General features: G+C 46.7%; 1 protein-coding gene across 1 annotated transcript in view; it reads left to right on the plus strand.

Moving 5' to 3' along the window:
• The window catches only part of GAB2 (GRB2 associated binding protein 2), a 91726-nt gene that overhangs the window by 52944 nt on the left and 26456 nt on the right, over positions 1-12326 (plus strand). Inside the window, 1 exon segment of the mRNA XM_032679125.1 lies at positions 1-259. Coding sequence (XP_032535016.1) covers positions 1-259 — 259 coding nt within the window.

Here is a 12326-nt window from a genome sequence, read left to right on the forward strand (position 1 = left end):
AGTGGCGACCCCGACGTCCTGGAGTACTACAAAAATGACCACTCCAAGAAACCTTTGCGTGTGATCAACCTCAATTTCTGCGAGCAAGTGGACGCGGGCCTGACCTTCAACAAGAAGGAACTACAAGACAGCTACATCTTTGACATCAAGACAAGTGACAGGACCTTCTACCTGGTGGCTGAGACTGAGGACGACATGAACAAATGGGTTCGCAGCATCTGTCAGATCTGTGGCTTCAACCAGTCCGAGGAGAACACAGGTACCATGAGAGCCATGTCCATGGCCAAGATCATCTTCTGGCCTATCCTTCTAATGGTGCCCAGCTCCTCTTTCAGATCAGACCTGTGGGAGGGGAGTTCAGCCTGCCACAAGGCTGGCAGGGCTGGAGTGAGAAATGGATGGGCGTGTGGGAAACTTCCATGAAGCTTGCCTACCTTTGACATCTGAAGCAGAGCTGGCTTTGCTCCTGTGAGCTACCTAAGTAATTTTTACCCCCCATAACTGCAGACCATGGAGTCTCTTACAAGAAGTTGGTAGGGCTTGGAGACTTTTTTAGCTGCAGCCTTTGTCCCCATGTGTCACTAAAATGCCATTGAGAGTGGTGGGGGGCAGCAGTGAAAAAAACTCCTCATTCAGAGGTTTCAATCCCTTGGTGAAGTGGAGGGAGAAGCTTTATGGTAACCATTTTCCTCCCCACTGCAGTTTTCTCCACTGCTGACAGGCTTCATGTGAAGGACAGACTCATATCCCACACCTACATCCCTGTCTCTTCCTGGGACCCTCTGGGAAAGCACCCTCTGGGAGGGGGAAAGAAAACCCCACATAGTTTTGTGCAGTTGTGGGACCTGTTCTACCGGTTATGCTTCAGCATCCAAACTCGATTGCGCTTTGGCAAGCCGCTGCGTTAAGCAATGGTGAGCTTCCTCTGCTTTCCCAGTACCATGAGGTCACATATAAATCCTGAGGGAGATGGGATGAGGAGTTGAGGCCTGGTGTGCAGTACTGCAGTCACCTGCCAGTCCCATTATACCTGGTAGTACCTCTGGGCGTCTTTGCTTCATCTCGTCCATGATCCAGTCTCATTCAAAGGGACTCCAGTCCCATGCTCTATCTGCATGAACTCCCTATAATAACATCCAGCTTGAATCTGTTTTGGTCCTTGTGGAGCAGCCTGCCATCGCGGGAGCTGAACCCTGCCAAGAGCTTGTCAGGCAGGACAGCAAACAAAGCATCACAGCAGCACGGATGCGATCTTCACTGGCTGACGCATGAAACAGGAATGTCACCTTGGCAATGGGTGTACAAGTGGTAGAAAGGATCCTTGATAACGTCGCCAGCCCAGTCTTTTAGGGAAAGGTCAGGCTAAATAAATTACATACCGTTCCAATATCAGCAGCGCAGCCCTCAAGGTTCAGCAGAATTGTTCAAGCCCCCCTTTTTAGGAGCTGTTTTGTTGCAGGATTTTCCATTTGCGTGAGTTCAGCTGGGGGAACTGTTTTTCTTCTCATTTAGTAAAACGAGCTTTTAGCCCAGCGGCAGCAGGATCGATACAGGACTTCAGTGAAATATAAATCTGTGCAGCAAAAGGAAAAACAATCTCCTGCTTGCAAGTACATCTGTCCCAAAGGGCACACAGGGATCATCAGGCTGCAGAGATCTGAGCACTATTCCCTACAGGATCATCGAGTGACATCAGGAAAAGAGGAACAAAAATCCCTATTTGTAACAAAATCACAGCTCATTAATGCTTCAGGGAAAGTACCCACTTGAAACAGTACCCAGCTGCCAAAGCGTGATTTTCTGAGTAAGCCAAGAAAAAGCCTACAGGGGCGAATGCAGCAGATGTGTCCAGATGCTGCAGCAAAGAGGGATCATGAATTATTCAGAGTTTGTGCTTCGCTTTGGCTGTTGCATGGGTGACCCCATGCTCACCTTTCCTTCACCATCCCTGCTAAGTAATGGCAAATAAATTATCAATTTCCCAAGTAGATAATGTTCATTTGAAGGGACCCATGGCCCAAGGCTGGCTGGAGAAGTTGAGGGATCATTGGAGTGGGATGGGTGTTGGGAATCTTGTCCATCTTGGCATGTATGAGCCCATCACCCGCCCTTCATGACGGGTCAGCCAGAGAGAGAAATAAAACAGCTGTAGCAATGTTTGTAACTGCTGTGTTCTCTCTTCATCACGTCCTTGAAGTCTTGGGTTTATGGGTAGGAGAGGATCAGAAGTTTGCATGAGATTAAGGCAGTTCCTGGGTAGAAATAGATCTTGGGATACTTGGCATTTCATTCTTCGACCTTCATCCCTTCATCCTCAAGCCTCTCTGTGCCTTGTGGCCTCTGCCTTGGAGAATGAATGAGTCGGTGATTGGAGGAACCAAAAAGGGGAGGAAAAGGTAACCATCATGGGAGGAATAGCTCCATGCTAATTGTAGCAATTAATTAACTAAACATCCCTCTCCCAGCAGACAGTCAGCATGGCAGAACGAGATCAGAAACTGCTGGGGAAGTCACTGTGCACATTTTTCTGGTTGTACTTGTTCCTGGGCGTGTGACTGCTTTATACTGGCCCAAAAGCCTTGCTGGGTCTGGCTACACAGCCAGGCTGTTCCCAGCTGGATTGTATTCACATCCCAGCCGGATAAATTCTCCATCACTGGCAAACGCATTTACTACAGCTGCCATCACATGCGGAATTACCTCCTCCTCAGAAGGACATCCCGCATCAACTGAGTCCCAGCCACTGATCACTAGTTTGATTTTAACGCAGTGGTGATGGAGGACAAACTCGTTAGCTTTTGGGGCAGTTTGGGTAAAAGCATGTTTCACCAGCTCCCTGTAATGATAGGGAAAAGACAGGTTTTCAGTTGCTTTGTAGCACAATTTAGTAAGCAAATGGACAACCTGGATGCAGCTGCATGCAGTGATGCAAACTAGCTGCAAACCCTCTGCACCGGTGTGGGACCATGTTTGGGTGCTGCCCATGCTCCCAAAAGGCAAAGTGATTAAAAGGCTAAGCACCCTTTGATGCTTCTTTCTGTTTGCAGCTTGATGGGAGAGTGTAAATATTCTGTTGCTTGGTTTTCATGTTAGTCCTTCATATCCTGTCTAGACTGGGGGACTCTCAGGATTAAGAAATAGACTGGACTTTAGGGCGGTTTAATGTCGTGCTATGGTTCACTGCTGGCTTTGCTGATCACCGGCTGCGTTACACATCTGGTTTGGCGGAAGGAAGCTCGTTTCAGCCTCAGAGGCCTAAATGTCAGTGAAGTGGTGGGTCCTGCAGGCTGTCCCAAGGAGCAGCCCCAGTGGCTTTGTTCCCTGCCCCAACCTGAAAATAATTGCAGATTACATCTGCCAGGAGAAGGGAAATTAAATTGCTTCTGAAGTGTTTACCCAGACTGTGGCAAAGCTCTTTGTTGCTGTTAACACCTATTTACTTTGAGAGCTAATTACTATTTTTGAACAAGCGAAGCCTCACAGGATCCTGGCTCCTCTGTGTGTCTGAGGAAGTCGATGGTGCTCAGGGAAAGTTTCTCCTGTCTCAGTGCTGCTTTTACACTGCAGTTTGCGCTGCTGCCACCTTGATTATTCAAATACAATGTGGGGGAGACCTGCTGGAGACCCTGAACCACAGGCTACATGAGAAAGGCAGGCGTGTGGGTATTTCAAACCATCTGCATTTTCCCTGCCCTAGTGGGCAGACAGCCAGGACTCAGCTGTGAACTGTATTTTCTCATATGCTCTGTTTGTTGAAGTTAAAAAAAATACCAAATCCCACTAAACATATCTCATGTGCCATTAACCCTTTCCAGAGCTGATGCTTCAGCCAAAACTCCTCCTTGTCCCATGCCCCGCGTGACAGAGACACAGCTACGGCAGCCTGTAATTTCATTTCTTGTGAACCAGTAAGTGACTCTGCAGTGAGCATGTCCTTGCAGAAGTCCTGTGCACGGATTAGTTATTTTGGAGGAGTCAATAACTTTATTAACTTTATGCCAATTTACTGTGCCACCCTCAGCACCTCCCTGGAGCTCCTCTTCCATCTCCTCCATGAAGAAAGGGCTCTTTCAGGGGCTTGGATTCGTGGGTGCTGAGCAAACACCCACAAGAGTTTAAAAGTTTATTCATGCACTGCATTAGTGCCCCTGTGCTAGAGGTTTAACCCAGGCATGGAATCAGGGAAGGGAATATTTGTGGGTAAGTAGGTGTCCTTCCTCTGAGTTGAAAGCACTCGGAGAGGGTGAGGAAGGCATGGGAAAAGGATGGCACTGGGCTCCTGCCCTGATGGGTTATGTCTGGCAGCAGTGGCCTCTCCCACCCAGGGCAGGCATGTCGTCTTCTTTTTTTTTTTTTCCCCATCTAGGACTTAATTTCTTTTATTTGTCTCTGCTTTCTGCAAGGGAGCTGCTCCAGGGCTGTCCTGGGCTCTGGCTCACTCCTTGCGCCATCTCCAAGGCTCAGCATTGGTATTTTGCATTGTGACTGGGATCAATCCCCAGCAATCCTAAGGCTTTTACTGTCTCACTGAACGCAAGTCAGGGCTGAGCGTTAAAGTTTAATGGAGATCTGAGTGTCTCTCCTTCCTCTTTCAACTCAGACGTGCTCATTCTAGCAGAGTTTAATGGATTGACCTCTGGGTACCAGTCACTTTCTGCTCACATTGATGAGATCTATGCCTCACATGCATGGTCTCCCCTGTGGGTCTCTTTGTCTTGATGCTGTCCCAGACCCTCCACCAGTTGCCCCCTTCCAGCCAATGAGAGCAAATTTATTGCTTTAGTACCCATTTGACTTGCTTTGGCTGGGGGTCCCATATGAGTTGATGACTGGTTTCTCCCCAGCCTGCTGCCTGCAAGTCTGTCTTATGAGCCCATTTGGCTGCCCTTGCTCCCTTCTCACTTCTCTCCCAAAAACAAGTTTATCCCAGCATCAGTCCAGTGATGCCTCCAGCCCCATCGATTCCGTGCACCCAGGATTGCCTGGGTGTTTGCCCAGCAAAGGGAGCTCAGGGTGGACTGGAGAAGAAAACAACACTGAAGACTTGTTGGGAGAACAGGAGCTGTTCAGAACTGAATGAAGAGGCTACAGGCAGCAAGACTAGAGTAAAACCAGGTTTGAACATCGTATACCACCCACCTCTCCCAAACATGCCTGAATCACCAGTGTTCCCCATCCCTGCATGCAAGAGCAGGGCACCAGGAAGTCCAGGCAAGGTGACAGCTCCTGCATTCGTGCCACCCGTGCCTCTCCCATGGCCAGGCAGAACTGAAGCATAGGGGAAACACTATTGACTGCCACAAGACCAGGTACTTCCTTGCTATTGTGTGCAGCACACGCCTCCTTCCTTCCCTGCTTGTGCTCTGGAGGAGTTACAAGCCCAGCGCCCTGCCAGGGAGTGTGCAGAGGCTGATGAATGTCGGATGATTAATAGGGGCAAGGAGGGATATGTGGGGGTGTCCTTGTGTCCATGACAGCACCCAGGCCCTTATGCACTTTGTTTCGGTGTCTTCAGGCAGCATTGCTCCCTAAGGGCAACTAAGCAGGCAGCCCCTTGTGGAGCCAAGCTGGGCCAGGACTTCACATAATCATAGAATGGTTTGTATTGGAGGGGACCTTAAAGATCATCTAGTTCCACCTACCTGCCATGGGCAAGGACAGCTTCCATTAGACTAGCTTGCTCAAAACCCCATCCAACCTGGCCTTGAACACTCCCAGGGATGGGGCAACCACAACTTCTCTGGGTAACCTGTGGCAGTGTCTCACCACCCTCACGGGAAAGAATTTCTTCCTGATATCTAACTTAAACCTGCCCTCTATTAGTTTAAAGACATTCCTCCTTGTCCTACTTGACTCTTCAGTTTCTTCTGTTGACTTAAGTCAATTGATCTTGACTCCATCTTTAAGCTCTGGTAGGGGTTATACTTCGTATCAGCTCACTTTTAGACCAGTCTGTCCCCCAGAAGACAGTACAACATTTCACAACAAGCAATGAGCAAGATTACGGTTGAGTTGCGCTTGAGTCATGGGATGGATGGGTCATATCTGGATGGATTCTCTTCATATGTCCCACCTTCTCATGTCTTGTTCACCTGCATAAAGATCTAATGTTCCCGGCCTCATTCGGGACTTGCAGACAGCCTGTGTTGGGACAGAAGTGTGGAGTCCTTGAGCCCTTTACTCTCACCCAGTGTCCCACCATACATATAGGTGTAGCCTTTTCCTCAGTGTTCCCGTCAATACTTTCTGCACTCAGTGTCGTGGCACTTCCTCTTTTAGAACACCTTATGTCATGTCTAGACCTACTGCTTGCACACCTAAGGGCATTTGGATCAACTTCCCCTCATCCTTTTCTACTATATTCTGAGTGTTCCTAACAAGGGAAACAGCTGTGGCTGCAGATTCACTACGGGAGGACAAATGCAGATGTCACATCTCAGCCCTAGGCTTCACTGATCTTTGCTGGAATGGATGAGGGAGACCTGGTGACTCCAACTCACTTTGCACCGGGCTCATGGTTGAACTTCAGGTGCGTACAAACGCCTTCTTGCCCAAGTCCCAGTTCATCCCTTAGCCATCCTGCCGCTTTAAATTTGTTCCAAACTTCCCTGACCCTGGCTTTCCTGCTCCACAAACAGCAAGTTATTTTAAGATCTGACACTGTTCAGCTTTTATTTCAGTGTAAACAATACCGGAGATGGAGTGGTATTGGCACAAAGGAGCAGCTTGAGAGCAGTTAAGTGCCTGCTGCCTTTTTCCCTCTTTTTTTTCCCTCACTCCCTTTGGAGATGAGCTAGTTCAGGTACTGATGAGTCTGCTGAAGAGCAGAGCACCACTAACAACCTGGAATTTGCTTCCTAGAAGACAGAAACAGGGAGAGATCCTTGTTGAGCTCTGCCAGCTGGTCAGGGTCTCCTTGCTGTGATTCCCTTGGTAGTTTGGAGAGGGAACTGATGCCACTGAGACATGTGTGCGTGGTTATAATCTGTCCACTTTTAGAGAGAAGGTGGAAAAATATGTCTAAAATGAGGCAAATCATTTGCACCCTGAAAGTACTCGTTTCTTTCCTTTCACTCTCCAGGAAACTCAGACTGATGAGTTTACATGTCCGCTTTCTAGACTCCGAAAACTCTGCTGAGACAAATCCCGCCTGTCTCAGGATTGCTGTCAAGACCTTTGAGATATCTGGATCTTCAAATCGTGTCATTTGTCGTCATTTCATTTACACCAGATGAGGATCAACCCCTACTATTCTGCCATACCTTATTCTTCTTGCTGTACTCTGTTCTCCATCATACTGTGTTACCAGAAACATTGCAAGGTCAGAGTCAACGCTGCAGTGCTCTGATGGTCATTGTTCTAAATGCCAGCATCAGGTTTCCTGCCCATATAGGTGCCAATAAAAGGACTGAGGCAAGGGTGAAGAGGATTTTAGCAAGGGAAAAGGTCTTAAGGTACCTACATGATTAGAAAGCCAAGCTTCTGGTTTCAGAGTATCTGACGTAATCAAATCTCAGAGGTTTTCAATGCTAGGATCAAGATTTTCTTCACGGTTTGGGTTTTGGAAATTTAGGAATTTTTAGGATTTGCTTATTTAGATGTTTTTATTGTGACTGTGGACATTTTGAAGAGGTGAGACTGAAAAAAAGCCAGAAGATATGTCAGCCTTGTGTTTGCAAACCCATGACTGCCATCCCAGAGAGTCCATTGGGAGATAAGTGTTAGTTGAGCCTCCTTTGACCATACCCGGCATTGATGGGAACTGGCAGAGAATATGGCTGTTCATGGGAGCACCAGGTTTATAGGCAAAAAATGCTCTTATCTCACTGCAAATAATAAAACCATCAAACAGCAAAAAGGAAAATTTATGCTCAGCTTTCAAAAAGGACCAACAGCCAAATACACCAGTTCTTTTTGACTGTTTCCCAGCTGGCTCCCAGCACAAGGGTGTCCAACTGGCCTCTTCTGAAGATAAATATGGAGCTGGAGGACTGGGGCCTTTGGGGAAAATCCTGCCCTTTCCTGGCCAAAGTCCCACTGGGTTAGCTGAGCTGGGGCTGGGATTTGAGCTGGGAGAGGAGGAAGAAATGTGAAGTTCAAGAGGTTTGAGGTTTTTTTAGAGCTAAAAGTATTACCCAGCCTTTCCAGCACAGGTTTCCTAGCAGAGATTGACAAGCTGCATTCACATCTCAGCCCTGGCCAGGGCTGTCTCTGGCCAGGTACCCAGAATCAGAAACACATTTAAAATAATTCTTTGTTTTATAATTGGCTTTTATCGCTATGAGCCCTGTGCGTGTCAGGTCAGCTCTGTTAGTTTAATGGGCGCGGAGGAATTTTTAGGGTGACTTACTGACCGTGGAAAAATTAGCATGGCAGATGGTATCAGCATCGCATCAAAAAGCAAAACCATGCAAAGCCCTCGGAAACAAAAACAGCTGATGGGCTTGGAGCAAAGTGACCGGCGAAGCGGCGCTGTCTGAGCAGAGCTGAGGGAAGGAGGGAGAGTTAAGGGAGGCATTTTTGGGTGTTAGCCAGCTGGGAGGAATACATTTGTATTTCCCAGAGGGGTCTTGGGACTATTGTAGCCCATGTGCCCCAGTCATGCTGCTTTGGGATTCATGGAGCTGCCATGAATCTGTGACCACAGAGCTGCTTGGGCATCAGGACAGGACGTGGATCTGTGGGTGTTGACCAACACATAGGAACCAGGTTGGGAAATGCAATGCACAGAGGACCCCAAAATGGGTGTGCGAGCAAGTTGAAGGACAAGAGAAAAAATCACTGTGACCTTTGTGATTGATAATTTTCTGGCAGTTTTTCACAACATAGCTCTTCCCCCCCCCCCCAAGTCAATGTATTTCCCCATTTCTTCCCTCCATATATTTCACATTGTTCCCTCCAAAGCTTTGATGGGGACCATGGTTTTATACACCCTGCGCACTGCTTTGTAAAACCTGATAAAAGCCAGGACAGATTTAGGCTCTCATTTCCCAGACCCCAATGCCTGTTTGTTTACTAGTTTGTATTGCTTTATATTTCCAATTAAAACCAGGTCTGAGCAAAGGGAAAGATTTCTAAAGCCTTTAAAGCCTCCAAGTGAAGGCACATGGATCAGGAAGGAGACATGAAGCTGTCGATTACTGTGAACTTTCCATGACACCACTCAGGGTTTGTTTCCAGACTGATTTTTATTTATGAATGCAGTAGCATTTATTACTGATTTTATCTATAAAGATAACAATCCTTCCCTAGGTGGTTTCTATGCCTCAGTTATAATTACTGCCTGCTCCTCAAACATACTTTTGAGTTATTTATTGTGGTACGATATCAGACCTGTAATGTTGGCAATTACTTGGGACCGAGGGGTTACACCTGGTCTGTGGATGCCCCATGAGTGCCCTTTCCATGTCCCAGCTCCCTCCACAAAGGCTGAGAACATCTTTTGGGGTCCATCCTAGTGTAGATGTAGCCAAGAACCCTCTCTTCTGCTATGCAAGATGCTGCACAAGCACTGAGCATAAAGGTACCCTCTGCTTGAAGGGATTCATCACGGAGGCACAGAACAGATATGTTGGTGCATCTTTTCTCCTGTCTGTAGCCATTTGCTACCAGAGGCAGCTCAGTACTGGTACTTGTTCCCTCCAAGATGGGAGTGGTCCTTAAAGGGACACTTGGCCACAGCTTCTGCAAAACCTGTTTAAAAATGAGATTGTCCACGAAAAATGAGATGTTATTTATCTCTCCTGTTCCCCCCTTGCTCAGTCTGCTGCTTCTCTGTGTGATTCAGATTTAGAAGGGAGTTACAGTTTCCACCAGGCATCCCAGAAGCAACTTTGCTGTTGGTCCATGCAACCAACTTGAGTCTCCATCTTTGGAGATACTCAAAACGTGACTGGACACAGTATTAACCTGCTGTAGCTGCCTGTGCTGTGAGCAGAGGATCGGACTAGACCATCTCCAGAGGTCCTTTCCAAACCAAATATTCTGTGATTCTGTGATTTTTATGATCTTGCATTGCAGGGAAATACCAGGCTTCAGAGTATAGTGAGAGCTGAGATACCTCAGCAATCCCAGCAGATAAAAATGGAGTTGTTCCCTGTTAACATCACCAGGAAGGTGGGAGGGCAGAACACGAGATGAGACATTGCCTCATCTGAGTCCATATCACAGCATACCCCTTGGCTCTGGGTCAGACCAGCCTCATGTTTTCTTACCCTTTTTGCTCTGTCTGATGTCCCTCATAGTCTTCCAGCTGCTCTGTGGTGGGTGGTGAAGCTCTGGCACATCTCAGCCCTTACTGGGGATATAGCTTCCTTTCGTACTTACTGGGTTGTTGTCACATGCCGAGGAATGTGTCTGACTCGTTTGCACCTTTGATTGATTGCCACCCTTTATATCTGTTTATTAGGATGGAAAATAACATTTCACCTCAAAAATTTCATCATGTGTTCTTTCAGCTCCACATGACCTAATCCCATCCCAGCCAACACAGCTGCTCATTGCCCAGTTTTGGTATGATTACCTTCCATCATTTCACTGCCAAATATATAAACTGCCCCTGTTCTTGTATGCTGTGGCTTTTGAAAGTAAGCTGGAGTGGACAGACTCATTGCATTAGCTTTTTTTTTTTTCATAGCTGACAGTGAATCCTCTTTTTGAAGTGTTGTGCACTCGCAAATACTTCATCACCTGTAAAAGTGTAGTGAATGGCTGTTACGCTGCCTGTGGCACCATCCTCACCTTTATCTCATGGCTGATCACCTGCGCTGCCAAGCACCACCTTGTTTGACATTGCTGTCTGTGTAAACCATTCCCTCAAGCCTGCGTATGCTTTGCACAGACTAAACCTTGATATAAAGCCTTTACGATGGCAATTATTTTTGCTGGCTTGCCATAACAATTCATATTGCTCTCCAATGAGTCATGATGAAGTCTTTCAAATACCCACTTGAAATCCATAAATTCTGTGATGAATCTCTTCTACTGCTTGATGGTTGCTTTGATGATTAGTGTTAGGGTCAAAACCTGGTCAACACATGGTCTTCCAGGTGAAAATAAAAAGGGAACTTATAAAAAAGAAGGAGAGTGACTTTTTACGTGGGCAGATAGTGAGAGGACAAGGGGAAGAGTTTTAAACTAAAAGAGGAGAGATTTAGATTAGATGTTAATAGGAAATTCTTTACTGTGAGGGTGATGAGGCACTGGCACAGGTTGCCCATAGAAATTTGTGGATGCCCCTTCCCTGGGAATGTTCAAGGCCAGGTTGGATGGGGCTTTGAGCAACTTCCTTTAGTGTAGTGTCCCTGCCCATGGTGAGTGGGGAACTATGTGATTTTTAAGCTCCCTTCCAACCCAAGCCATTCTATGATGCTATGAAAATGCTGCCTTCCTTTCTTGAGATTTCTCTGGAAAAAAATCCTGATAGAGCTGAAGACTGTTTTTCCAGGAGAGCTCTGTGGTGCCTCTTAAATCTAACATTTTTATTTTGTTTCAGCATCTCAATCCCAGTTTCTTGACTTCCATGGATTTTTCTCATCCCCATGACGCTAAGAAAAGGGCTGGATTTGTGATTTTCACTTGAAGCTCATCCATGCTTTTATGGCTTTATTACAGGTTTTAAATAACATCATATCCCTTCTTTGGCATCAACATAATGCCTTCCAAGCATCTGAGATCCTGCTGGCTGTTCTGTGATGCTCCAGAAACTCACTTCCATAGTTTCTGCTACCTTTAAGAAGAACTCAGAGTACAGACTTGCAAATGCTTTGGGTTTCTTTGGCATGGTGCTGGAAGGACCATCCTGTCCTCTGCTTACCACTAATATTTTTATGGAGATAAATCCATGTTGTCCTAGTCCTGGACAAACAATGCTTCTTGTATGCTGACATATGTCAGTAATAAGAACAGATGCTAATGTCTGCTGTCTCCTGGTGCCGTTTGAAGGGAAGGCCAACCTGTGTTCACAGAGCTGTATGACACAGAGTGGATTGTTTTACAGATAAAGTGGCTTACAGAATTAAAACTGCCATGACTGCAAGAATGCCCTCAGTTATATTAGATAAGTTAAAATATTTGCTTTAATAAGGTTTGTAAATGATGAAGTGACGCACAAATGAGTTTTCCCTGTGGGTGTATTGCTGCATGAGTGATCCCTGTGAAGTTCTCAGCTGTCTCCAGAGCAGTTGGTGTTGGAAAGCTGGAGGAGACTGGCTTCTGGTCTGGTCTGGTCCCAGTAATCCCTGCATTCCTGTGGTCGTTGCCAAAATCCATTATATCCTGGCTTATTCCTCCCAGCATCTGTGGAGAGAAATGGGTCTAATGTACTG

Source organism: Chiroxiphia lanceolata, chromosome 2, assembly GCF_009829145.1.
Source record: "Chiroxiphia lanceolata isolate bChiLan1 chromosome 2, bChiLan1.pri, whole genome shotgun sequence".
Taxonomy (NCBI): domain Eukaryota; kingdom Metazoa; phylum Chordata; class Aves; order Passeriformes; family Pipridae; genus Chiroxiphia; species Chiroxiphia lanceolata.